The following is a 27,864-nucleotide window of genomic DNA, read 5'->3' on the forward strand; positions in this document are numbered from 1 at the left end:
ATATGAAAGAAAGAATAAAATTATCCAGATATTAGAACCAAATAAGAAAATTAATGTTTGCGACATTGAAACTTCAAGACGTTTCGAAGAAATTTTGATTTCAGTCAGACCATTAATTAGAAGCAAAATTAGGCAAAACAAAAATGGATCGAAGTTTTATGAACTGCTTTATTTTAACATAATGAATTTGATATTTCTGTTAAAATTTATTGAGTGATTTTAATTTTTATTATTTCTCAGTTTGAATAGTACCATTTTATTGACAAAATTAGGCAAAATAAAAAAATTAAAAAAATCCACAGAATAATTGTTCTGATAATGAATGGAATCATTTGCAAGAATGGCGAAAATGGAATTCTGCGTTATTCCCTCTTACATTTTATATATAATATTCCTATTAACAGTCAAAATCAGTTTTCTCTTCTGGGCTGACTTTTACATCTAGTTTATCCTACCTTAAATATATCGCATTCACCGCCTCCTCAGCTTCTCAAAAACTTGGTATTCTTTTTCATTCAAATATTACTTTTCTCTTGTTCAACTCATAACATTTTATAAATCGCAAATCTACCTTAGAAACCGTAGAATATTGTTTTTACATTAGGGGATGATGCACCAAAATCCGCTCTTTATATAGTCAGCGCAGAAACCGAGATATTCTGTTTCTGCACTGCGTTATTTATAAATATTTTCACCAACTTTGTTCAACAGAACTATCCTCTACCATTTTTGCCTGGGTTCTTGTAATCATGTAAGAACATGAGCAGCAGCTAGTCAACATTCATACACACAGACTGAATCAACTTCATCTTTTACCTTCATTCCATCAATATACAACGTAGATTAAAGAATGTAATACCAAGGCAATTCATGCTAATGTTTACACACACACATATATATATATATATATATATATATATATATATATATATATATATATATATATATATATATGTGTGTGTGTAAACAAATAAATATATATAGACAAATAATATATAAAGCAAATAAAAAAACATAAAAATACTCAGCCATTATAATATCAGACTTGTTAAGTTTGAATTGTCGTTATAGTCCGTTCTGTAGTTCTATTGTTGTGAGTCTAAGACAATTTCTTTGGATTGCACTATGTGCCGTCCCACTTCATCGTGAAAAATTTCATGTTGCGTTCCAATCTACTCAGTGTTGGAGGCCTTCATTTTGTGTTCACTGAAAATAAGACGTGACTTAAGAGTACGCTTGCTCTGATTCTATTCCATGAAATGTCTCTCTGATGTTCCTCTAGCCGTAGGAGGATTGACTTTTCAGTCTGGCCATAGTATGGCCTCGCACAATCACATATTATTTTATATACACCGGAGAAATGAAGATGGTTACATGCTTGCTTTAGGTGGCTTGAACTGACCTTAGTTTTGAAAGGGTTTTCACTCTTCTCACACTGTATTAGTTCCAGGTATTTTAAGTTAGATGAGAAATTTTATAAACAGAACAAAGAACTAGCTATGGGTAGCCCCCTGTCTCCAATACTGGCCAACATTTTCTTCGAGGATTTCAAGAAAAAAGCCATCTCTAAAACAACTTTCAAACCTAGAACGTGGCTTCGCTATGTGGACGATATATTCCATATTTGGGAGCATGGTGTAAAGAACCTTCACATCGTCCTAAATCATTTAAACAACTTCCACTAAGACATAAAATTTACCGTCGAGATTGAAGAAAATGGTTCCCTTTCATTTCTAGAAATCAAGTTTACTAAGATGTCTGATTCTTTAAGGATGTCAATGTTCAGGAAATCAACATACACACGCACGGATAGATACCTACATGCATCCTCACATCACTATCCCGCACAAAAGTTAGTTATCATTTCCACATTGGCTCATCGTGCTCGCTCAGTATTGTCTGATGAAGAAGAACTAAAAAAATAACTAAAATATCTAGAAAGAACTTTCTTAAATAATGGATACTCTTCCAAAAACATTAAGAGGCAACTATGCCAGCTCCCTCGAAACAACAGAGATCCCTAACAATCCCAAGGGTTATATTTCTTTACCGCACATCAGCTCGCTCTCCGGAAACTAGGAAGTATTTTGAAAAAATTTAATATAAAAACGTGTTTTTCAACTCTTCCAAAACTAGGGTCGGTTGTAAGCCACCCAAAACAAGCTCATAACCATCTTCAGTTACAATGGCCAGACTGAGAAGTCAATCCTCCTATGGCTTGAGGAACATCAGAGAGACAGTTCATATAATAGAGTCAGAGCAAGCGCACTCTCAAGTCACATCTTATTTTCAGTGAACACAAACGATGAAGGCCTCCAACACGGAGTAGATTGGAACGCAACATGAAACGTTTATATTTGTCACGATGAAGTGGAACGGCACATAGTGGAATCCAAATCAGGTAGACTCAGTTATAGTCTATCTGACTCGCATAGTTCTGCCATTGGATACTGGCGTACGCGTGAACTCATAAGCTCACATTTGCACAACAATAGAACTACGGAACGGACTATAACGACAATTCAAACTTATCTTCAGTTTACAAGTCTTTTATTATAATATCACAGTGTTTCTTTATGGTTTTTTAATTTGCTTCAAGTGCTACCATATCAGAAGAAGTCATTTTTGACGAAACATGTTGTGTGCTCCATTAAATTAACTTATATATATATATATATATATATATATATATATATATATATATATATATATATATATATATATATATATATATAAAATACTAGACTAGAGTCTATATTTTACACTTTATTCTAATGTGTTTTAAGGTTTTACTGATATTTTAATCATGACTTTAATTTGCGTAATCCATAAACTCTGCTGCTAAACATGGAACTTTCATGTCTGGAGGACCACCATCTCCTCCCCCTAAAAACTCGGCCAACTAAGCTGTAATAACCTGGCAATTGTTCTCTAAAATATTGAAATGTTTTCCTCAGTGTTTCTGAAACCTGTCCTTTTTTTCTCACTTTTCTTTCCTGAAAAAATGGCCTTGTATGGACAGTTAAATAACATCAAGCCTCGTGAATTTTCTTATGCTTGAATTCCAGCTTTACGTTTACTTCTTTATTTTCTGCTAATATAATCTCAGGGGGGAAAAGAATCAAAGCAGACAAAGGGACTCGTGGTCAAGCTTTCCTTGATAGATTCAAGATTCCAGACGGAAGTACTGCCTTTAAAAAAAAAATCCTGGAGAGTTATGTGCTATTGTGAAAATCTAATTGAAATAAAAATGCCTTGCAACATCTCATGTTGTCATTTCGTCGTAACAGTTCAACCTCATTAATTTTTTTGGGACCAGATAGAAACCCAAATTATCCTACTGCATCTCGTATCAGTAAATGACTTTACTGCATCAGTGATGCAGTAAAGTAATTTCATATGATGTACCTGTAATAGTAATAGTTTGAAGTAATAGTGATGCAAATGAGGCAGCTTGTGGAAATAATATGTTATTTCCAGATGTTAACAATAAATAATAACAATTGGTAACGTTATATGAAATTCTAACACATAGAATAAACAGTTCAATAATATGAAGTTTTGTCCTTCTTGACTATAAATATTTATTTAAATATTTGTGTAGTCAAAGAGATAAATATAAATAAATAACCGGTGACGTCGATTAAGATGAAACAAACCATTTCAGGTTGTTTATTTTAAATAATTATTTGATTTCCAGTTGATAGAAAATCTGTCACCATTTCGACACGAGATGGCCTTCGTGATGGCCTGGTGACCTTCGCAGTAGAAGTAACTTACTGAGTCGATAACCCATATGCCTAAACTTATCTCAGAAAGGGATAAGTTTTAGGCATATGACAAAATGTCAGTAGTAAGATATGAGATATGACTTAAAAAAAGAAAAAAGACAGAGTTATGAAAAAACTATTTAGTGGTCAGCAAATTTATCCTCATGTAGGCCCAGTTAGAGAATAGCTAGTTTAGAAAAGATTTTTAATGTGAATCCGCACAGAAAGGCTGTAAATCTTTACATTAATATATACATTAGTACTGTGGGTGGAGTAAAGGGTTATATAATCCAGAATTCCGGCCTGAGCAACCAAACAAGGCACTTCAGGCTACCAATAATCAACGTAGTGTTAGTCTCTCGCTGACAACGAATTTATTAACTAGCTATGAAACGAGAACAGAAAAACATGTCAGTATAAAAAATAATGTTTTTGAAAACTATTGATAGTAGTTGACAAACTATGCAGAGAAATACAAACGGACTTAAAGGGCTGCAATTGGAAATAATAGATGTTTTCTTCAATATAAATTAATAAAGAGAATAAAGTAGCAAACATATATGTACAAAACAGCAATAATAATAAGGAATAATAGTAATCTCCGTAGCTCAGTGAGTATAGACCATAGGTTCCCAAAGTAGGTGGTACCACCCCCCAGTGGGCGCTGAAGTCTTCTAGGGGGGGGGGCTATAGTGGGATCAGAAGCATTTGCGGGCGTTCAGGAGGTCTAGGGGTCGGTGGCTCTTTATAGAAGAAATTAATAATATATATTTAAAAATTAATTACTTTCGTGATTTTGCGATTAGATAATCATTTAAAATTTAAATATTGCATTTTAATTCATCTTATGCCCGTCTTACACGATCAATTTTTTATCAATTTTCTATTTCAATTATTTAATCATTTGAAAATTTACCATGTCAGATAGAAATAGATGTCAATTTTCTATGTCAATGAGAAAATTGAACGTGTCATACAGGATATTTTAACTTCTATTTTTTATACACTTAAAAAATTTATCCATATTTTGCTATTGTAAAAATTGATTATGCCATACAGGCTTTAGTCTATCCACGTAGCAGACGAGTCTTAACTAGTAGTATGCCGGTCAACTGTTACGTTGGTAATTCACTCAATTAAGCATGTTTTGACAGGAATATGGGTGCTTGCAGTGACTTGTTCAAAGCACGAGTACGATGGTATCGCAGACAAGTCAATGCATGCAAGTCGATTCGGGCTAGATTTCAAATCTATAAATACCAGTGGTTTAGGAATAAGTTTCATTACTTTTTGTGTGCTTTGCCAACAATCATCAGTCGAAAGTGTGATAGATAAGTGGAGTCATACAAAGTGTAAATTAAATCTTTTATTTTGTGAATATTTTTACAAATTTTATTACCTCATTATGTCTGAATATAAGAAGAAATGTCGACAGTACAATATTGAGTATTTGAAATATGGTTTTATTCAGTCTGAAATATTTGAAATATGGTTTTATTCAAACTGTTATAATGTGGGGGCGTTACAACACTTATGTCTTACAAAGTGGGCGGTGGCCCGAAAAAGTTTGGCAACCTTTGGTATAGACGAAGTCCTTTGGTCGGAAAGACCTGGGTTCGATACCCGTCAGTGACGTGAGGAACCTTTATCTAGTCTCTTTCGAATCTCATATGACATATTTACAGTCATGAATATGTCTCAGCCATATGCCGTTTCCGAGTCCGGATAAAATGGGTAAGCAATGGTGAACTACTCTGTAAAAACTTCACCAGGAATACTTTGTGGGCAAAAAGCCTACAAAATCACCTACGGTCCAAAAAGACTGAAAGGGAAAATCAGAATAATAGTACTCGTATAGTTATTACAGCATAGACGTTTATAAGGAAAACAGTGAGAACAATGAAGCAAGAGAACGATGGACAGTAGGAAATTTAAAAATCGGAAGAAGTTTAAAATTTAGACAGAGGAGAAGCCGGATTACAAGAAATTAAACGAAGAACTTGGGGGAAGTTCAAGGAAACAAAAACTATCAAGTAAAAAAGGAGGGTATAAGAATGTACTAGGAAAATGAACAATGGAACAATAGATGTAAAAAAGGAAAAACGAGTAGGAAAATTAACTTACAAACAAGGAGAGAAAGAAGAACTTACTACCGAAAGATATCGACAAAGCAGAAAAGAAGTTTACGAAAAAAAAGTACATATTTTTCGTTTGCATTTTTCAAAGAACAAATGGGAGAAAGAAATGGAAAAAGTGCTGTTAGCCAATTATTCTACAAAAGAGGAAACCAATTTAAGGAAACCAAACAGACACCGTTGAAGAAGAAAACAGAATACAGTTACAACTAAACCGCAAGAAAAGCGTCCTTTCAGAAGCAGTGCGTCTAGAAAGTTAAGAGAATTAACATATGTAGGATGATTAAGGTGTATGCTATGATAAGTGAAACTTATAATTTCAAAAGATACATATATAGAAATATGCATCAGTCAGAATTTGTCAGTTTTCAAGCAACAAATAAGAAGAATAAATTAGAATTGATAAGCAAGAGCAGTGTGAAGGATGTGGAAATTGTTATTGAGCTAGGGATAAAACATGGCATATACACACAAGCTTGGCATTTTCCAATTTGTCTTTGAAGGCAGAGATAGATTCCTTATTGAATACGTCAAACAAGTGCATAATAGAAAACGTTTGACAGCAGAATGTACAGTGAAAGTGTAGAAATCTGCATTATTGATTTTACTACAGGAGTGACTTTACCATAGTGAAAATGGAGTACAAGAAAGCGAACAAAGACTTGTAAACCCAAGTAATGAAATTCGTAGACAGAAAAAAACGAACTGGAAATACAGATTATAGAACCAAGGAAAAAGAAACGTGACACATTGTTCTGCTTATATCTTTTATCATCTTGTTGAATATTTCGTCGGTTTCTTATGTGTCTGTAGTTTCTGTGATAGCGCCGAGACAGTCTTGCACTTCTTTCTAGCAACTCCCACCTAAAGAAACAAAACAGGAAAAAAAAAGTTTGCTTTGATCCAAGCAAACATCGTGCTGCGCATTATTTAAAATTGCAAAATGGTTCTGATGCTAGTGAGAATAATTTCTGTAATCCGTTCAGATTAAGTGGCTTTGAAAAACGAAAAACAAACGTCCAACTCCAGAAATATATAACGGGTGATGTTACAGTGTCAAAACTCCATGAGTCATGGGAAATAATTCTCTGGGAGAGACAAGCTAGGCTAACTTCTTATTTCAAATGCTTACCGAAAACGTGGTAGAAGTCAAGTTAAGGGTATAACTGGGAAAATTACTGGCGAGAAAAGATCAAAAAAGTATTCAAAAATTATGTAAGATATTCGTAGGCACTTGCACTATTTGAACGAAACTATTAATGCAGATGCAGTTTTCAGTAAGTTGGTGGAATCAGGAAAGATTCAGCTGCTGGGAATTTAGATTACATGAAGTATAGATTACTGAAAGGAAATAAATTCGAAGAGTAATTTTTTGAGCAATAGAATGAAACATGAAGAATAAGAAAGAAAAGGAAAGAAATAGAAAAAAATTCAGCAGATCTTTAAAGATGAAAACTGAAAAAATGCCATGTTAGGCAGCAAATGCTTATGATAGAATGATTAATCCTATCTGCAAATTGCGTGTGTTTTTTGATTGATATATTTACGGGATGAAAAAAAAACTCCAGTTTCCGGGAGAAAAAATGTTTTAACTTTTTAAACGCCACAGGTCTTCGTCAATATCGACCCAAGTACGGAAGTTCTCTTTGGTATATGATATCGAAACACAAATAAGCATAGATTCTGAGGTAGAAGTCATGAAAGTGAAGTTGAACGAAAGATGAGATGAATGACTCGTAAAGAAATTAACATTTTTAGTTTCGATAAGAAAACTAATTTACACGTGAGTGCGCGCACTCAAACCCACAAACACACCCGTGCAGTTGAGTTGTTTGTGCGCGGACATACAGTATAGTGGTGCTATAGTGGCTACTCAGATATATTCATCAAAAATCAAAATATCGTAAGATAGAGGGAGAAAAATCAACAGAAATAGCGATAATATTCTCAAAGGAAAATCTCTCTATTCATCTATATAAAAACTGGGTGTGCTATCAGTTCTTTTTCTGCAGCAACTCAGTTCCGTACTCGGTTTATTGCAGTACCAGAGCAAGAAGCAACTAAAAGAAGACAGTCACTGCTCCAGTTGTTGCTAGTGAAGAAGAAGACTGTTGAAAATGCATTCCTAAACTAATAAAGGAATTAGATAAGTAAACCTGAAATTTTGAAATAATCTCGAAACAGTCAATACGCAAGAGACAAAGAAGAACAAGAAAGTGTGGAAGAGGGGAAAATGAAGGAAAAAAATATATGGAATGGCAAAGATTTAAAGAAAAGTAACTGGCATAAAATGGAATGAAACGAACTAAAAAAAGAGAAGAATAAAGCAACAAAAAGCATTTAAAAAACTAAGAGAAGAAGGAAAAGAAGTGTAAGACTGATTGCACAGCAGTACCAGATTAGATTTTCAGATAATAATAACAAAAATATATCCAACATTGGAAAAGAAAATATAATTGCGAAAAATTCAGAAAATATAAACACCAGTATGAAACAGTAATAAACAAAGAATAATCTTCTGTGTAATATTAATACAAAAAAGGCCGATGTAAGTGTGAGGATTTAAAACATCTCTAGTAAAGAAGATCTATGCTGTCTTTGCTGGCGGTTAACTATAAACGTCCATCTTTAACACTCATAAAATTACTGACGCTCTGAAGAAGGGGATACATTTCATTATTTTGTGCGGTGGTTGTACAGACTGCAATTAGCAAAGATTGTCGATTAAATTTATCTAATGTAAGCGAAGGTTGCTTGGTTATAGATGATACGTTTCGTTCGGGATAGCGAGTACAAATGAGGTTTAATTTATGCGCAGAAAATTACTTTGTGTGCATTGTGATTGCGCAAGGTAGTTTTCTAATTTAAGAAACCAGGTTCTTTTAACACAGATTTTGAATCTACTGTTGCAGTAATAGACCACATTAACGGTTCGGCAACCTCAAGTTCGTACGTGTAATACGACTTGTAGAAATTTGCATGAGGAATCGCTTCATAGACTGAGAGAGACAGAGAGAGAGACTGCTGGTTGCTTTGTCCAAAAGTAATCGTATAAAGAAGGTTGCACTAACTTTTATAGCCAGCAACAACTTGATTTTAATTTTATACTCTGGTCGTAAAATAAAATAAAAAAATGCAAATTTTTAAGCTTGTGAATTACCAGTATTTTAGCTTCGTAATCGAATTAAGTAATCGTAATCGAACTAGGCAGCTGATTCCTTCACCTATGTGAAGGAATCAGCTGCCTAGAATAGAACAGTCGAAACAGTTTGTATAGAAAGGTCTGCAATAGTTGAAAAGATTAGACACTACAACTATTTTCAGCGAGAGAGTTGACAACACATACTAACTATGCTAATAATGTTTTCCCGTTTGCTATTTAATTTACACGTGGATCCGGAACCTTGTGCAAATAATGCATAAATTATGTCGTTTATACGATGGTCAAATTGCATTTCCTTCCAATTGGTATGGTTATATCCTTTGGTAAACAATGAACGGACGTTGAACTTTAGGTAAATAAAAGTGTCTATTTATTTAACTGGACAGTCTATAAAATTATTCAATAGATGCCATTGTCCAAGATTAATAAGCTACGCTAAATTTAATGTATACACGAAAATATACACATGATAGTATGGATATTAACAGCCGGTCGCAAGCACCGTTAACACAAGGATAAAATGCCTAACACGTTTGCTAGCACCTTCGAATTTGAGTTCGGTTTAAACAAATGAGCTAAATAAAGCATAAGTTCAATAAACTCTTGGTACTAGACTTCTTTCCTTTGAAATCAGACAACTCGGATAGTTTGCTTTTTTTTTCTTTTAAATTTCTATCGCGAGTAATGACCGCTGACTTTGGAAAGAACGAAAGGTAGAAGTTTCCGCTATCCACGCATAATCTAATAAGGCCAATATATTTGCGAAGCGATTCCATACCTCCACTCATTCCGTGTCAGCATTCCAAACATTCAACCAATGTTGGGGAAGCAGATTTAGCAGTGAATACATAAGTGTGTGGTTAATCAGTGGGTCATCCAGATCAAATGAACGAATTCAAATTCATTAGTAAATTTTTAAAACACATTTAATGTGCCATTTCGATTTTACTACATACCATGGATCACAGCAAACCCATGAGGCTGATCAGGCACATATATTCAGTGTACTTCATGAACGTTTTCGGGAACAAACACTTGTTGAAGAAAAATAAAATTATGCTTCCTCTCTGGATATAATGAACAAAATCTAATTATATTATGCCTTCATTGCTTCAAATATAACTTGGTTGATATAGTACAAATGTACGAACATACAATTATTGAGAAAAAGAAAGCATGAAACAATTATTGAGAAAATTGTCAATACCCCCCCCCCACACACACACACACATCCGAGGAAAGAAATTAAGAAATTCGCGGATGGTGTGTGAAAGTAAAGAAAGCATATATCCCAATTTCACTTTTTGGAGGCTGATAATATTAAGGATGGAGCAGGAGTTCTTAGTAAGACGATTGACAAATACATACTGTTTCCAATTTTTTTTTTAATTTTATTAATATAATTGACAATTTTTACTGATGAATAACCATTTCAAATTTTAAACCATGTATCCATCTATCCATCCAATTCTCGTCCGGCGTTAGACGGGTTTTGAGTCCCTTAATTAGCAGTTATGATAAGGTTAATACAGCCAGCTCGACATTCCTCTGCTGTGCTACGCTAAGGGTAAATAATTTATGTCCGTAGATGTGTGTGTGTGTGTGTGTGTGTGTGTGTTCATGCTGCCAGTTTTCTGTTTGCTGGATGAAAAAACCCGACTTGCCGGGGGAAGAAAATTCTTCCAACTCCGTATGAGATCGGCTAACCGCGTCCTTGACCGGATTCAAACTCATGTCTTTCCAGCCAAAGGGGCTTCATCTATATCGACTGAGAGGTATATTTCAAAACGATCTAAATTGCCGTCCTGGTTAGCCTAGTGGTTAGAGTATTTATTCTCCAGGTTACAGGTTCGAATCCCGTTGTGGGCATTGGATGTTTGTGATTATCTTCAGCTCGTAGATGAATTTAATCTCTCGATGTATATTTGATGGCTAAGCAAGATTTTTGAATTGTGTAAAAAATAACTAAAAACAGAAAGAAAATGTATATACAGGGGGATCAAAGTATCCCTGTTTAAGACCTTGTAGAGCGCCACCCAGTGATCCAAATGCAGCAAAACTGTGGAGTATATTGTGCGTCATGCGAAAGCGATATCAGAGAGCAAAAAAAGTAGTTTCAAAATTTACCACCATGGAGCAGTTGTAAACACCAATACATGGAATTTGCATATCACGCAACTCGATTTGCATCATTTGCAAATGGTCACTATTCAGTGAAAATTAACTTTCCAAAGGCGGGCCAGATATAAAACTTCTCAACAACTGAAAAGATTGAGCGTACGTACGTTAAAGTAGGATTTTAGATGCATGTCACAAAATACGTAATAGTTTTGGTTTAAATAGGAGAAATTGAACAAAAAAAAGTTCGAAACGAATAATAACAAAACTAGTTTATTTGTTTTCATTCATTTATAATTTACTATCATTTATTTTTAACACATAACCATAAATTTCATGACGCTAATTTTTTAAAAATCGTTAAGAAAGTTGCAAGAATAAGTGTTCTGAATAAAACTTTCTGGCATCAGAAAATTTCGGAATTTTTTTAACAATTTCCACAGTTTCAATTATTTGTAAGCGATAAAAATTAGTTCACATATCAATCCCTAAAATAAAAATAACGAGGTTTAGCTAACTGCAAGCAATTGTTTATTCCCCATAAGAAGACAACAGAACGAGATCATGAAAATAAAGCAGATAACAGATTGGAAATGTCTTGATTCCGTTGCGGAAATTCAAGTATTTAGTTTCTGATTTTCGGAGGGATTCATGTAACTTGAAAACAAAATAAAAAGTTACAAATATTCGAGGATCAATTTGTCTTTGGGAACTCTAATTGAACAAAGCATGTACCTTAGTTGAAAATCATACGGAAATTGTATTTAGCTAACACTTTGTTCGTTGAGAAAATATTCTAGAAAAAAAAACTTTTTCTTGTTATTATAGTTACCTTAAGCTATTTTTTATGGTTTCAACTTTAAATTAAACATATGTATAACTTCCCAAGTATCCATCAGTTGCAAACACTCAGTACACCGTCATGCCAACTCCTCCAATCTCACGAAATAACTGTTAGTTAAGACCTTAAATGGCATCGGTATGGATTTACGACATTCAAAGCTGTCACATCACATTAAGAGCAAAATAAGCTTGAAGACTAAAACAGATCTCGCGCTCTGATTGCCCCTTCAGTTTAAATGGAGCAGTTTGTTGAAAGAGGGAGGTCGGGAGGGGGAGTAAGATACGTCATACTTCCTCTCTCTCTGTAATAACATTTATAACACAATTTGTCTAAAAAGGAGAAGGCATTTGCATCTATTGCACTAACATGCGGTTAACAGTTTTTAATTTGAAACGCATTTTTCTCCTTAAACTTAAAAGTGATTTAAGTGTCTCTTTTAATCTCGACTCTTATAACTGTCCCAATTTCCGTGGTTATTTCGTATTAAAGTTGTTATCGCATTCGGTGTAGCGGTAAAGATATATTAAGTACAATCTATTTTTTTTTTACTTTAAGGACGGGATAGTTATGACGTGAACGGAAAACATACTTAGATGTGCGTTTCCCTTTGAAACAGCGTCATTCTAACTTAATACTGGACTACAACAGAAGGAAGTATTCTATTCCAAGTTAATTGTTGCTTGTTTGGAAAGTAGGACAGCGAAGTTGATGATAAAGATCTGGGTTAATTACTCTTGGGATGAGTACGGATTCCTGAAAAATGAAATGAATTTATAAAATAAATAAAGAAAGAAAACAGAGACGTTAATAATCTGAAACGTAAAATTAAAAACTTAAAAGTTCCTCGAAAGAGATCATATATTAATACTTCATAGGAGCTGGGTTTTTTTTTACAGCAAAAATGAAGCGAGTATAACAGCCTATTCGTTTTACTTAAACGCATTATTATGTACCACATAATCGGTGTAGGAGAACATTTAAGTCTTACTATGAATTATTAAAATTGACTTGCCCTACGGAGCTTAACATTATTAAACTACCATGATAAATTTATAAGAAAGTTTTAAAAGTTAAGTACATAATATTTTTATATCATGTCATGCAATAACATGTTCAGATTTTATCTTAAAGATAATTACCATTTATTATTATAAATAAATAATTTTAAGCTATTATTATTATCTTGGAGTGATACTTGATAATAAAACTCCAATTCAGCAATCATAGAAGACACATAGCCTCGAAGACATTCAAAGTAATTGCCTAGCTCTACCCTGTGATCACCAGAAAAAGCAATCGGGATACACAAACAAAGTTAATAATTTACAAGATGATAATAAGACCGGTCATCACTTACGCATCCCCCTCGCATGGAGCCACACCGCGAATACAAATATTCAAAAACTACAGAAATTACAGAACAAGTACCTGAGGATGATTCTAGATGTCCCTTAGTTTATTTAGAAACTCCCAGATCCATAGAGAAGTCAACATTCCATACATCTCCTCCCTTCTCCTAGATCTAGCTGAGAAGTTCTTTACTAAGACAAGCAACCACCCAAACCCGTTGATCAAGAAAGCTTCGGAATATATTGTAGCGGAAAGCTACAAATATAAAAGACCCAAGTCAATCTTACGTCCGGCTGAACACGGCTAATTTCATTGGGCGAGCTTATAGCTCATAAGCACTCCATTCAAAGTTCTTCCTTTACAGATAAAGGAGAATATGAAAAGCATTTTTGCTTCACACAACTCGCCAGAAAGGTTATTATATTTAATAATTATACTAAATAATAAAAAATAATAAAATAAATTATTTCTTTATATATATTTTTTTAAATTTTTGATATGCATTTTTTACAGCAGAATAATAACTATTTTGGCAGATCTTGCATTGAGCCGAAGAAACATCGAATGCTTTCAGGACCATAACAAAAGCATGTTATGTAATAAAATCACGCATTAATTGAGTGTTCTGTGATGATTACAGTGTAAAAATTACTAACTGCCAAACGCAGTGTCATTTATATAAATTTATATTTATGTAATATTATTTATATTTACTGATTTTAAAAGAATTATCCGAAATATTGTTCGGAATAATTTCTCTGAAGGTGCGTTTTATAAGTAAAGTAAACGTAAACAAATTTTATGTAAATAAAAATGAAAATAGTCTGCATATAAATTTAATATTTTTCCAGATCACTGGCATAATTTTAGAAGAACACTGTTATAATTTTAATTGTCTCGGAGGATTTGTAAAGTAACTAAAAACTGTAAATATAAGGTGAACGAAAAAGTTTTAATTTTTCATTTTATTCATTTTTGAGTCGTACTTTTTTCCATTTCTCGTACGTCCGAGACGGGCTGAGTCCTCTAATTGGGAGTTTCGAACAATTAACACATCTGGCTTGTCACTCCTCCACTATATCCGGTAAGGTTTAGTATGCTATGTCTGTAGATATGCGTGTTCACGGGGCCGGATTTTGAAAAAACCCCGATTTTTAAATCTGTTTTTTTTTCAAAATCGTGGCTCAGCTCGTCTGGCTGGAACCACGAAAAGATCTTTTGAAACAACTCCAAAAGATCCTTTGTTTTTCCCATTGTGATCAACACTTTACTAACCGACGATTATTAACTAGTAGCATTCCTAAATAGTTGCCTAGAACACGTGGTCACACTCCTCACGAAGTATTTTGCATATTATTATTATTACGTGACACCTCCAGGGAGTCCAAAGACTCATCGAGGGAGGGCACCTGCTCTACAGCTCTCGCCACCAACTAAAACGAACCGCAACTACACCAACGCCATCTACTACCCCACCATCACTAGTATTTTCACAGACAAACGCAAACATCTATGCCTACAGCGGGATTCGAACCCTCAGCCTTTTGACTGGAAAGCCGATGCGTTAACCACTCGGCAACCAGGCCGGCCAATATATGCTGCGTAAGTGACGTTTGCCTAAATCTGCATAAACTTTCTAATTTAGTAGCTAGTGTGTGTAACTGGGTCATAAAATTAATAATAATTGTTTTTTTTTCGTTTGGCTGTATATGCGTTTTGACAAACCATTTATATAACACATACCTCAGTTAGAGTTGGAGAGAAGAATTCAAGGTGAATTCTATAAATATTTTAATGGGAAAAGAGCTGCAATACTCACACATTGAGTGAAAAAAGTTATATTCAATCTATAATTACTGTTATCCGTTGCAACTTTATATTATTATTTTTTTTCTTTCAGGAAATGTCCGTGGTGGGAAAGGAGAACTAGCTTCGAACGCACCCTAGTGGTAATTTCCCTCGTACTTTTTGTTACATGCGCTGTGCTGGTTCTAGTTAACATCTTAACAGAAGGTGAGTTCAAGTTGAGCATGCTCAAATAACGAAATTAACGTATTGTGTGTTTGTGACTGCATATATTCTATTAACGTTATACTTAAAGTAATATCGGAAATGTAATATCAGTCACCAAACTGATGCCGCAAAGGATCACTTTAGGAAAACATCATCTGCGCCTCCTCACCGAAAACAAATACATGCTTTAAAATTCTTGAGTGAAGCTTATAATGTACTAATTTATTATCCTTTTTATTATCTCCTATTCTACTGGTATCTCTCATGCAACCTGAGAGTCAGTCAATATTCAATTCATTCCAAAGAAGGGTAACAAAACTTGACCACCAAATTATCGTCCGATTTCTTTCACTTAGTTCTTTCTAAAGTAATAGAGAACATCATTAATATTTAACTTATATGCTACATTTGAAGCTTCTTAATTAATAAATAATATCAATATGAATCCCATTAGTGTCGATCAACGGAATCTTATTTTCCTTATACTACTTACCTTGGAACAAATGCCATAGAAGAGTCTGAGGAACTTCGAGTGGTTGCTCTTCATATCTACAAGGTATCAGGTTGGATTTGGCACAAAGCCTGCGAAGTACTCGTAGCTCCCACTATATGATCTGTCTTCTAACTTCTGCAGTTCAGTTGCAAGCTTACTGTCTGGGTGCACATTACTTGTGATAGTTTATGGGTCTTTATCCTCAAACGGCACAACTAATACTGACATTACCCAAGATTCTAATCTTTAACCTACTTTCTTCCTTCTATATATCAACGACTTTCTCTCGTTGAATTCAAATCAAATAGTTTGATTGAGGACACGATACTTCATTACTCTTTCTCACTCAGCAAAACTTGAGCTATACAAATCACCAAATAATCCAGAATAGCAATAGTTTGATCTTAAAACCATTCTTTAATGGATTATTGCTGATTTTGTTAACGTTATAGCTAGTAAACATCAATCCCGTCTGATGTCTCGCAAGGAAGATCGTTTTCTTCCAGTCTCTTTTTGACAACACCAAATCTCAAGAAAAGAAATTTATCTTCTTGGAATAATTCTAGCCTCAAAGTTCCATTCGATAAGAATATCTTTGTAAGTCTTATTAGCACCCAGAAACTGCTATTAACTATATAGAAATAATAAACTCGCCCACCATTGAATATTTTTCACACATACGGATGATACCCTAAGAAGCTACCGAAAATACTTAACTCGGTACTTGGCACAGAAGTAATTAGGTTAATTAATAAGCTATCATCTCACTAATTCACTCCATATTTTTCACACAAATATTCAATCCTTGCTGTTTGCATTTTCTAGGAATATTTCCATGATACCTGTTTATAAAAATTGGCATCGCTAATTCTCCCTCTCTCTCTCTCTCTCTCTCTCTCTATCTGTCTCTCTCTCTCTTAGTTTACTGAAACACATGCAGTATCTATTCAACACTCCTTAACGTTTCAATTTCAAATTTACTTACGGACATACTTTTCTTAATATGACTTCATTTTTTCCTTTTACTGGTACGTTTTAGAACACTCTACTCTCTTATATATTTCCTAAATGTTATTATACGCGGGTCTGTAAAATCCAATACATCGACGATGTCTGATTACTGTATTCTTGTTCTTCAGATGATATTCTCAAGGAAGGAGTGGGAATACCTTATTTCCTTCTTGCTTGCATCGATGAAATGAACAAGATTCTGCGCTGTTTGACTAATCCCTTCTTTGATGTGTCCCTCCAACTTCTGTCTGTCATATCTTATATCTCTAAAACATTCCAAGCATTTTAATCAATGGAACGTTTTAATTATGATAATCTCCATGCAGTCAACAAATGATTGAAATTACAGGATGCAGTCAACAGAATCTTCATAGAGACTTTCTCTATGAAGAAGAGTGTCTATTATATAAGAGTGTCCGTAGAGTCTATTTAGCTCATTCGAAAACAAGAAGAACATTTTGCTTGGAAAGACCAAACCCAGATTCGAATACTGTATAGAACACGAAGAACATGTATAAGGAATTCAACTAAAGGTGAGATAGCCTGTTTCATGACGAAGGTAAATGAGTTTTCCTCCCGGAAATTCGGGATTTTCATCTCAAAAAATAAACTTGTAGGAAAATAAGATTACTTCTACTTCCGTAGCATTAATTAGACGTGAAAGGAATCGAGATTAACATGTTAAGGGAAAGGATGTAATAAATTTGATTATGTTGATTGTTCCGCCACATGCATTTTCCACTAGTTTTCGTGTATTTGCTAAGGATAATGAAATAATTTTGTTGTTTCATCATGGACCATTTGTACCTGTCAAGTAATCGTCTATATCATTTCTTATTCCCTAAAAAACAAATCGACTTCACATCCTCTTCATTTTTAACATTTAACGTTACTGTCTCGTAATGATTCGGTGATGTTTCATTGTTATTTTTAATTAATAACAAAATACCTTATCTTTGCAAATAATTTTTGAAAGCATGTATTTGGATAAGGTTCGTTTTTATGATAATCTCATACAGGAGGGGTTGTTCAAACTGTAGTACATTAGTATTGTGTAGGGTAAACAACTTCTCAAACGAGCAGAATACCCTGTAAAGGAGTACTGTTGTTAGCATGAGAATATACATGACACTAATATTCATATTTCGATCTGAGATGAGCCATTGGTCAGAAGATACTACTTTCTAGCTGGGACAGTGTAGGTTACCATCAAGGCTCAGTTCGCCTGAATAGAGGAATAAAAAAATCCGAGTTTCCGGAAGAAAAAAATTCTTCCACCTACGCATGAAACCGGCTAACCCAACTTTAATCGAAAAGACCTGATAAAGGTTCCTCGTATCACAGGGGGAAATCAAACCTACGTCTTTCCGACCAGACAACTTCGTCTATACCGACTGAGCTACAAAGGCTCTATCCGTCTTGGAAGCGAAGAAGAAATAGCGATAGTGGAGTTGACATTGGGAAGTAATCAAGAAAAACAGAGATGCTGGTGATTTTCATAAACAGGAAGCTGAGAAGTTAATGAGAGAAAACCGGCGAATAAGTCAGAGATCATTAATAATAAAATTTGAACACTGAATTAGTACTAATCAATTAAATCGTTACAGCTATCGAAAGAAATCGGGCTTAAAAGAAAGATATTGCAAGAAAGATTCTGCTCCAACCTATGGAAGATCGTTGATGTTTGGAATTATGAACGAAGCAGTTGAAACTATGGCTATCTGCTAATGAGATACGGTTTACCTGTTTTCCGGGATTAAAAATCAGTGATTGTTGAAGCAAAGCCATTCCACTTCTATATGATATCGGTTAATTCACCTTCAGTTGACAAGCCAATGAATGAAGGTCGTCGCGACCGACGTGGCATTCCAAACGAAATCTTTAAAACCAAAGGGGAAAATTAAGGCGTCCCACACATACTGTATTACTTAGATGTAGCTTCCCAAAATAGTGTTTTGAAGTTCTGTGAACATAAAATTAGAAATTCCACACATTAACTAGCATTGTGGGTGTTATCAGTCCATAGACTGTTAAATGGAGCAAAGCTACTCAACTGTATATAATCAAATTTTATTCTCAGATTACCTGGAAGCATGTTCCTGACTTCTTGGCAGGAGATTAAATCATACCCCCTCTGCATTATCTAAAGAAATTCTTGTTATTAAAAATAAAAAGTAGCAGATTAATGAGCTGTTTTCTTTTCTTGCATAACAGTATAGGAAACACTTTCAGCACCATGCACAGATTGCCTAACGTGCCACGGGTATCTTTTAACAATGTAGGATACACTTGGACTTCTGAGGGTAACGCGGCAAAGAACAGAAAAAATAAAAAAGAAAGAAAGTCATGTTGATTGAATTTCCTCTAATCCGTGCAGCTAAACTTGATCCGCAAACGTATTACTTTAAACCTATTTACTTTATGTTCACAGGACTGAAATTACTAAGATTTCAGCTTCCATAGCGGATTCCGTTTCTTACAGAATATTCGAAATTCAAACCAATTTCGAAAAATTGATTTGAATGAAATTTTCTTCAAAATTTATAATTCTATTTAACGTCGAACTTTACCGCCGTCTCCCCTCCCCTTCTCCAAGCTGTTCTGACATTTTTTTCGGTATTTACTGCAATGCTGGAAAACGCAGAACAGAAAGAGTACAGTAAAATAGAGTAAAAGAGGTTAAAGTACTATAATTTGCGATGTTTATGTGCGCGTGATGTAATTATTGTATCCGTCTGTATTCGTTTTGAACACCTTCCTGCTGTTTCTATTAACAGATTACTGAACCGAAAATGTTGGTTCGTTAAACTGAGTCGCAATTTTATTTTTATTATTTTTTTAAACTATATTTGGCGGTATGGTGAAACACTTCAGTGTTGAATCTTAATCTGCGTGCTTTAATGACAATGTTTTTTAACCATTCGTTTTCCAAGATCGCATTTTCTTTTGCGGTCTTTTACTTCGCAAAAGAAGAAGAAGAAAGAAAAGGAGCGTCTTAATTAAGATCTTCACACGTTCGCCGAGTTTGCAATCCCACTTGTGAAGAAGCAATCTGCTTCTTTTCATTACAAGGCAAATAAATGTTTTCTTCGAATGCACCATGCTTGCGCGCGCGAACACACAATGAAAAAGAAAGAGAAACGGGAATTTGGCATAAGTAGGCGCTATGAATATTTGCTAAGAGTGATGTTTCATTCATTAGCATTAAAAGAAGGGATTATTTCTATTTAAGACGTTTACGAAAATAACTTTTGCCCGAATAACAACGGGTTGGTACGCGTGTAATATCATGAGAAAAATTTGTTTCTTCGTTCTTTTCTACTAATGAATTCTAAACAAGTGAAATGAGGGCGTCTTCGTTTTTATGCCAGAAATGCTTTGCGTGTAACCACAGTCTTGAAAGTATATATTGCAGAACTGAGAAAGGAAGAAGTATATACTTGTTTTAAATAGCATTTCACTTAATAATAGCTTCTAGTATCGAAGTGAACTGAGGAATTAATTATTGTTAGTATGATGACGGTCACATAGAAAACGATAGATTATTAATAAGCCTCATAAAGATTTTTCTTTAAATGTCAAAAACGGCTCTTTGAATACTTCAAGAATTAATCTCACAAGTAGTTACAAAATTGTGGTCATCATTAAAATTGATTATTTTGCTGCTACCTTACTTCTCATTCAGTTTTTTGTATAAACCCGAAGTACACGAGAGATAACAAAAAAACTGTAACACAGGTAGAATGCTGCGCGTAGTCAAGTGATTAAGTAGAAAGAAGTAATCTGTTAATGTGTGTCTTGAAGGGAAGGTTGTTCCAATGATGGATGAAATGAAAAAAAAAAAAGGACTAGAAAATTTTGAATGATGAAATGAATGAAATGAAAAAAAGGGGTGTATAGATGTTGACCAATAGCTTCTCGTGTTCTTACATATTTAGAGAAAAGTTAAGGAATGATGGAACAGTGCCCAAGAAAATGCCTATAAAATACATAATGCATAAACCTGAGAAAAAGGAAATGAAGGCAGTTTGTGAATGAGTAAGATCTAGTCTTAAGATGATTGTCCTCCTCTAGTCAGCACCAAGAATTCTCTGGAGGTTTTATTGTAGCACCCCAAATGCGAGAATAGTATTCTAAGTTAGATGAATTTGAGATTTACGAGTACAATGTGTAAGAGGCACTAAGTTTTTTGGAGGCTGTTTATTTGATATGTACCAAGGTGGTCGACAATTACTCCCTCCCCTTCAAAAAAAAAAAAAAAAAAAAAGAGAAAACTAATTTTCGCTACAGTAAAAGAACGTAGTAAAATATTTCTACCGAGATATAAAACAGGGACGTGTTTTGATTGCACTGAAATTTACTAAATTATTTTCATTCCACTTGAAAATGAAGAGATCAGTGTTGGTTATGAAAGATGTCGAACTTTGAATAATTTAATCACAACAAGGTTTCTCGGATAAATAAGGGGTATGGAGTGCATTGTCACTCCATATCCCTTGGGAAGGATTTAATGACATCAATAGAAGATTTTTAATATACAGGAGTAAGAATGCGGGCGAAAGAATTCAGCTGGAGTACCACGACATTGATATGAGACGAAACCATAACACGTACTACACAAATAGAGAAAAAAAAACTGGCGACCATTCGTAAAAAGCAGAAGGAAAGAAGATAACGAGTAGAGGAATTCATACTGGTAATCAGTAATTAATTGATGAGTCACTAGGTAGTGAGGAATTTGGCAGTTAATGAATTTGTCCCCTTTTTTTTTTTTGGACAGGCTTGCTTTCAAGCTGTTGGGAGATCCCGGATGAGTTATGACTGCTCGTGTATATTATATCTGCATTCAGTATCTAGATTAATACTAATCCAATTATCGTCCAATAATAGACCCAGTATCTAGATTATTGAAGATTTTTCTTGTGTCGTTCTCTTGCATAATCAGAGAGGCCACATGCTGTGAGTTGTTTATGTTAACATTTTAACAAAAGTTGGAAGAGAATAATTATACGAGGAGGTCTTCTTTATATGTATATCTGGATGTCAAAAAGGTGAAAGAATGGAAAGGTAGACACTGCATCCGATAACCTTATCGAGGGCTCAAAAGGCTTGACCGTTGTGTGAAAACGAGACAAGGGTTTTGCATTTCGCCCCTCAAATTCTGATTTGGATTTGTTGATAATGTTTTTACAACACTGCGATCCATAATGTAACCTGAGTGCGAAGCTGAAGTACTTTCTCTAAGCTATTTAAGATAAGATAAATTTCAGAAAATTCAGCATATTGTTTTATCACATCTGTAGAGAATCAAGGCTTGGACAGTAGCCGTGGGTTTTTCTGCATGGGGAATGAAAGACCTCATTCCAATATAGATTATTCCCTTTATGCGTTTGGATCATGTGCTGGGATCCGGAAAAATACTTCCCCTGAATGAATCATTTTCAAGATTTCTTTGCCTTTTTCCCATGGTCTGTTATGGAAAAGAGGCATAGGAATTCTGGATGTTCGTTCCAATTATTATCATCATCATGTGGTGTCAAAGGACTTTTATAGTGACAGTAAATCACGTGAATCGCGCAATTTTAAGCGAAAGATATGTGGACACGTGGTAACAATTGTTGTATGATATAAAGCATTGAATCATACATTGTTTTGGTGTACTTTGAGAGGAAGAAGGGAGAGCAAGGCAGGTGTAATAATTTTCCAAATGTCAAAAATCAGTTTACAATCAAATATTTCATGTGCAAAGATATTATTTCCAGCTTTTAATGGAAGTTAACATCAAACTGGTGGTCATAGAAAATGCGTAAACCAAAATGAAGAGATTGACACAGAGAGAAAATCATCAGGTTGTGAAGTTACTGAAGAAACATCAGTGACTAAGGAAAATTAATTTTTATTGTATTTTATTTATATATATATTTTTTTTTTTTCTGGTGGTGGTATATCGAGAAGCATTTTCAGTGGGAATTTTTGCTTTAAAGATGTGTCAGGCCCATTTCACAAAAAATCTTCGATGCAACTCTGTAAAAATTCTAATCAATCACGCCTCGTGAAACCAAAGCAGAACAATGAGAGACTTTAGATATTACACTACTGGATGCACGTACATCGACACTGTGAAGAGTTTCTAACATTTTACGGTAGTAGTGCCCTAGTGGTGCGTCGCACTTCGCAATAACACGCCCCACTTCACGAAGAACGTGCTGCTCCTTGAAAGTATGACAACGAAAACAACAAAAATCTTCACGTTCCTTTTTATATTCGTGATCTTGTTTGGCTGCTTCTTTTGTTTGTCAACGTTCGAACTGTAAGCGGAAGAGTTCTCGTGAGGAAATGTCGAATTCTTTCTAATCCGCTGGAGCTGTAATAACATCCAGTAGGAGACGTGAAGTCAAGTGGAAGTTATGATCTCACGTATTTAGTTTCGGTGACTAAGTTGAATTATGGGAAACTTAGCGCTAAGATAAGACGGATTGCGCGCACCGATAATGGAACATTATGCAGGATACTTTTATAGCGACAGGCAATCACGTAAATCGCGCAATTTTAAGCGAACGATATGTGGACACGTGGTGTCTTCCAGTTCGATTGCAGGTACTATCAATGCTTTGTACCATACAAAAATTGTTTTGAGAGGCAGGGAGAGCTACGCAGGTGTAGCCTGATTACTCATTGTATTGTGAGTAAATTGCAATAGTTTGGAAGAGGATATCGGGTATTCTGATCAATCAGGAGCCCCTTTGTCATTATGCAAGAATACGTCAATTGCAGTAGAAACTCTTCTATAAATAAATAATCATAAAAGTTTCTCAACAACAAATTATTTGCATGTGTTGAGACAGTAACGGAATACGAATAAAAAATTATAATAATTTCTGGACTAGTGGCCGGTAAAATAACTAATTGAATAAAAAAAAAAGAAGTTCACAGTGTATTAATTCCTTTATGTCCGTTTAGATTTGCTGCAACACTAAAATATTCGAGTAGAGAAAAATTATATAAGTCGATAAACTTCACTTGTTGAGAAAGTGAAATGTTTCTCTTTTGCAAACGGATGTAGAAAGAAACATGCATGAGAACAATGTCAGTGAAAAACTTAGCTTTGAACATTGAAGATTGAAGAACTTTGAACATTTGAACATACAACGTTGAAATTTTTTATACAGGTCATCGTTTGGTTTCATTCTCCTCGATTATACATAAATTTATAAATTTGGAAGTATTTCGAGTTAGGATGACAGAATATTTACAAAACTGCTTCCGTGGAAAAAATTATAAACATGTAAATATGTTTACATGTTTATAATTCGATGAAAGTATCATTTAGCAGGATAAATCCATTAATGAACTTTTAATCGGTGTATTAATCTGTTTCCTAACGCACGAATAAAAAAAAGTTATTATTGTCCGTTAAGTCAAATTGTATATAATACCAGTAGTTACATGGGTAGGTTGAATTAAAAACTTTATAACATGTATTTGCACATGTTTGACTACATCGCAACCGAGATATTTTCGTTGATTACATTATGAGGTTATTACAGCTCACAAAAGTGTGATTTAGGTGCTTTTCCCCTTGAATAAATAGAGGTTTCAAATTTCATCTAATTCATCCCGTAGCCCGTCTTAACGAATAGGTAGCCAGTAATAGCACAAGTAGCGCATAGGAAAAATTCAAGTTACTTTCTAAGAACCTTAACTGTTTTTATGCCTACCGTTCGCAGAACGGTTTGATACTGTGTGTGTGTGAGAGAGAGAGACTGGCTAACTTATTACCTTACTTTAAAAATACTTAGAAAATCCCCTCCCCCTCCACACACACACAAATTTCCAATACGTCTGCTTTATATGTAGTATATGATTTGATTTACTGTGAACTACAGCAAACTAGTTTCCTGTTTTCGGGCAAAAAAACAAACAAACTGCGGGATGGTGAAATCTGTTACTTTTATCTCATGTATTAAATGAGTCTCGAATCCGTCTTTCCAACCGAAGGACGAATGTTGCGACATCTTACTGACCCCCCCGCAACGGAGCGTTTGTGATTTATATAAACCATTCCTATTCCAGACCCTTTAATGAATTACCAGACTGGATCGTAAGAAACACAAAGTAAATACACTATCTGATCGAACATATCCGGACGCCTCCTCATCCCACCTCTCACTCTAATATGAAAGGCATTAATACATTAATATGAGGTTTTGATCCACCCTTTGCTGATATGACAGCCTTTAATCTCCTGGGAAGGCTTATTACTAGATTTTGGTACGTTTCTTTAGTGATTCATCCAAATCACTGATGTCGAGTGATTCGGCCCGGAAGAAATGAAACGCAATCGGCATTTCAATTCATCCCCATTGTCTAATGGAATTGAGATCAAGGCTCTGTGCAGGCCACTCAAATGTTCTTAAAAGAGTTCTTAAACGCCCACCTCATCAAATCATTCCCGCACAGACCTCGCTTTATGGACGGAAACATTGTCATGTTGATACAGGAAAGGATCTTCACCAAACTGTTACCATAATGGTGGAAGCACATAAATGTCTCAAATGTTATTATACTAAGAGTGCCCAGCTAAACCATGAAAAACAGCCCCAAACCATGATGCCTTGTCCATCAAACTTCGTGATTCACTTCAGAACACGTGTTTCCACTGCTCCGAAGGCGGCGAGTTTTTCACACTCCACTCGATGCTTCGTTGCCCTTGCTCGTGTCAGTAGTATGTATGTCGCTGCACAGTCATGCTGCACGGAAAATCCATCTTCTTCAGCTTCAGACAAATAATTGTAGTGCTAGCGTTGCTTGCAGGAGCATTTCGGAACTATGACGCAATTGTTTTAACCGAGAACAAGAGTTTTTTTCGCGCCACGTATTTCAGCACGCGATAGTCCACCCAGGAATTCTATGTAGCCTACCAGGTCGCCATTGTGCTGTCGTTGCTCCTAGGAGTTTCCACTTTACAATAATATCATTTATAGTTGATCGAGGAAGCTTCAACAGACCAGAAATTTCGCATGGTACGTTGTTACGAAGGTGGCATATGATAGGCATATGACATATTACTTGCACATGATAGCGCCAAGTCGAAATTCACTGAGCTCTTCAATAATACGGCCTATTTTACTGTAATCTTTCCCTATAAAGATTGCAAGACTATGTGCTTCCTTTATACCAGTATGAACCATGGTTCTGGTGTGTATAGCCATATCCATTACTACGAAGGAGGAGTCGGTTTTTGATCAAATCGTGTACATACAGACATAAAACTTTCATTTTAGACATAAATAGCGCGGACATGAATGAATATTTGCATATAAGTTGTTTAAAAGCCAAAATTAATGCAAGAATAGCAACAATGTATTAAGTTCCTAGGTCGAAAACAGAAAGATGACTTAAACTAATATGTCTGCATGCAAATTATTTCTAATTAACTGTTCTAACGGCGGATCCACTAGTAAACAGCTATCAATTTCATTTACAATTTGAAAAGAAATCAGTAGTACTGACGCATTTTACGTAAACTGGGTTAGGAATGCTGTGATAATCAGGCATACCATTACATTCTCAGAGTGTGTATGTATAAAACCGCTGCCGACAATGCGATTGACAAGGCGCGACAGGCAGATGGCTGCTGCCTATGATAATTTTGTAAAAGACCGGTTAACCCACAGAGGGATAATCGAGTTTCCATTAAAACATGGAGATAATATGAAGAGGTGTAGGGATTTGGGACCTTGCTAATGAGATCGCAAGTAATGAATGCTTCGTTAATGTTGGAGTGGGAAATTAAGAAGCTTATCGTCACACTGGATAAATGCTGCACACTAACACTTTGCTATTAATCCTAAGCGAATCATTCGGAATGGTTCTAATGGCTTGTGAGGATTAGCAGAGTAGCTAACACGTAATCTACAAGATTACCGGACAATTCACTCATTGCATACAAGTTTGTATAGAAACATGGAAAACTCGTTAGAGAGGTTGCATTGTGCTGTGTTTGTTTTGAGGTAAATCACTAGTTCAGATTTGAATCTTTGGTATCAGCTTCCTGGTATTGGTATCAGCCACATCTTGTGAAGAGGCTAATAACAAAATTTGCTGTTTCAAGCAGAATTTCAGAATACATTCCGCTCATCACATTACATGTTTCTCTTAAAATATTTTTTACTTTGTTTGAATTAAACTTGTATTTATTAATGGGAAATTTTAATGCAGTAATTGGGGAAGAGAAAGAAGACAGGATTAAAAATTGTAAAATTGGCACAAGAAATGAAAGAGGTAAAAAATTCGTAGAGTTTTGCAAAGAAATAAATATAGTCATTAGTAACACCTTCCATCAAGTTCATAAATGAAGAAGGTTACAATTGACTACATAATGGCAAAGTGGAGATTCCGGAACCAAGTTAAATGCAACACTCACCAAGGAGCGAAAGTCGACAGTGACCATTACCCAGTCATGGCTAAGTATAATCTTAGATTCAAATAGCGACAGAAATCCGCCAAAAAGAAAACTTTATGATGTGAATAAGTTAAAAAATACAACTATAAAAATAAGTATAAATCCTCTAGTGATGAAGAAATGAAACAAAATAAATAGTGAGAAGAAAAACTACACGAAAAAATGGTCAAGGATTAAGAAACAATACACCAAACAGTAGAGAAATGGACGGGAAAAGTAAGAAGAGAAGCTACAAAAACTTTTGTTTCATATCATGGACACATGAGAGAAATAAAAGGAAAAACAAGGTGTAAGAGTAAAGGTGAATATGTAAAAGGAACACGATTACTTCAGCGTGCAGCAAACCGAAGGAAAAGTGAATGCGCGAAAAGGTCAGGAGATTGAAAATTGATAAAAGAGGGAAACAGACATTACACACAGATCATCATCATCAAATTCCTGATATGCACCCTCATACAGGATCTAGAGGATCATATGATAGTATTACATGAAAACGTTACAC

The 27,864-nt window shown here is 34.8% G+C and overlaps 1 protein-coding gene across 1 annotated transcript in view; it reads left to right on the plus strand.

Moving 5' to 3' along the window:
* The window catches only part of LOC150105390 (neprilysin-1-like), a 236,076-nt gene that overhangs the window by 57,876 nt on the left and 150,336 nt on the right, over positions 1-27,864 (plus strand). The window contains exons 2-3 of the mRNA XM_090393948.1: positions 15,281-15,408; positions 26,798-26,807. Coding sequence (XP_090250074.1) covers positions 15,281-15,408; positions 26,798-26,807 — 138 coding nt within the window. The remainder of the gene's footprint in view (positions 1-15,280; positions 15,409-26,797; positions 26,808-27,864) is intronic.

Source organism: Typopeltis vanoorti, chromosome 6 (assembly GCF_054136105.1).
Source record: "Typopeltis vanoorti isolate ZY-2024b chromosome 6, IOZ_Tvanoo_1.0, whole genome shotgun sequence".
NCBI lineage: Eukaryota > Metazoa > Arthropoda > Arachnida > Uropygi > Thelyphonidae > Typopeltis > Typopeltis vanoorti.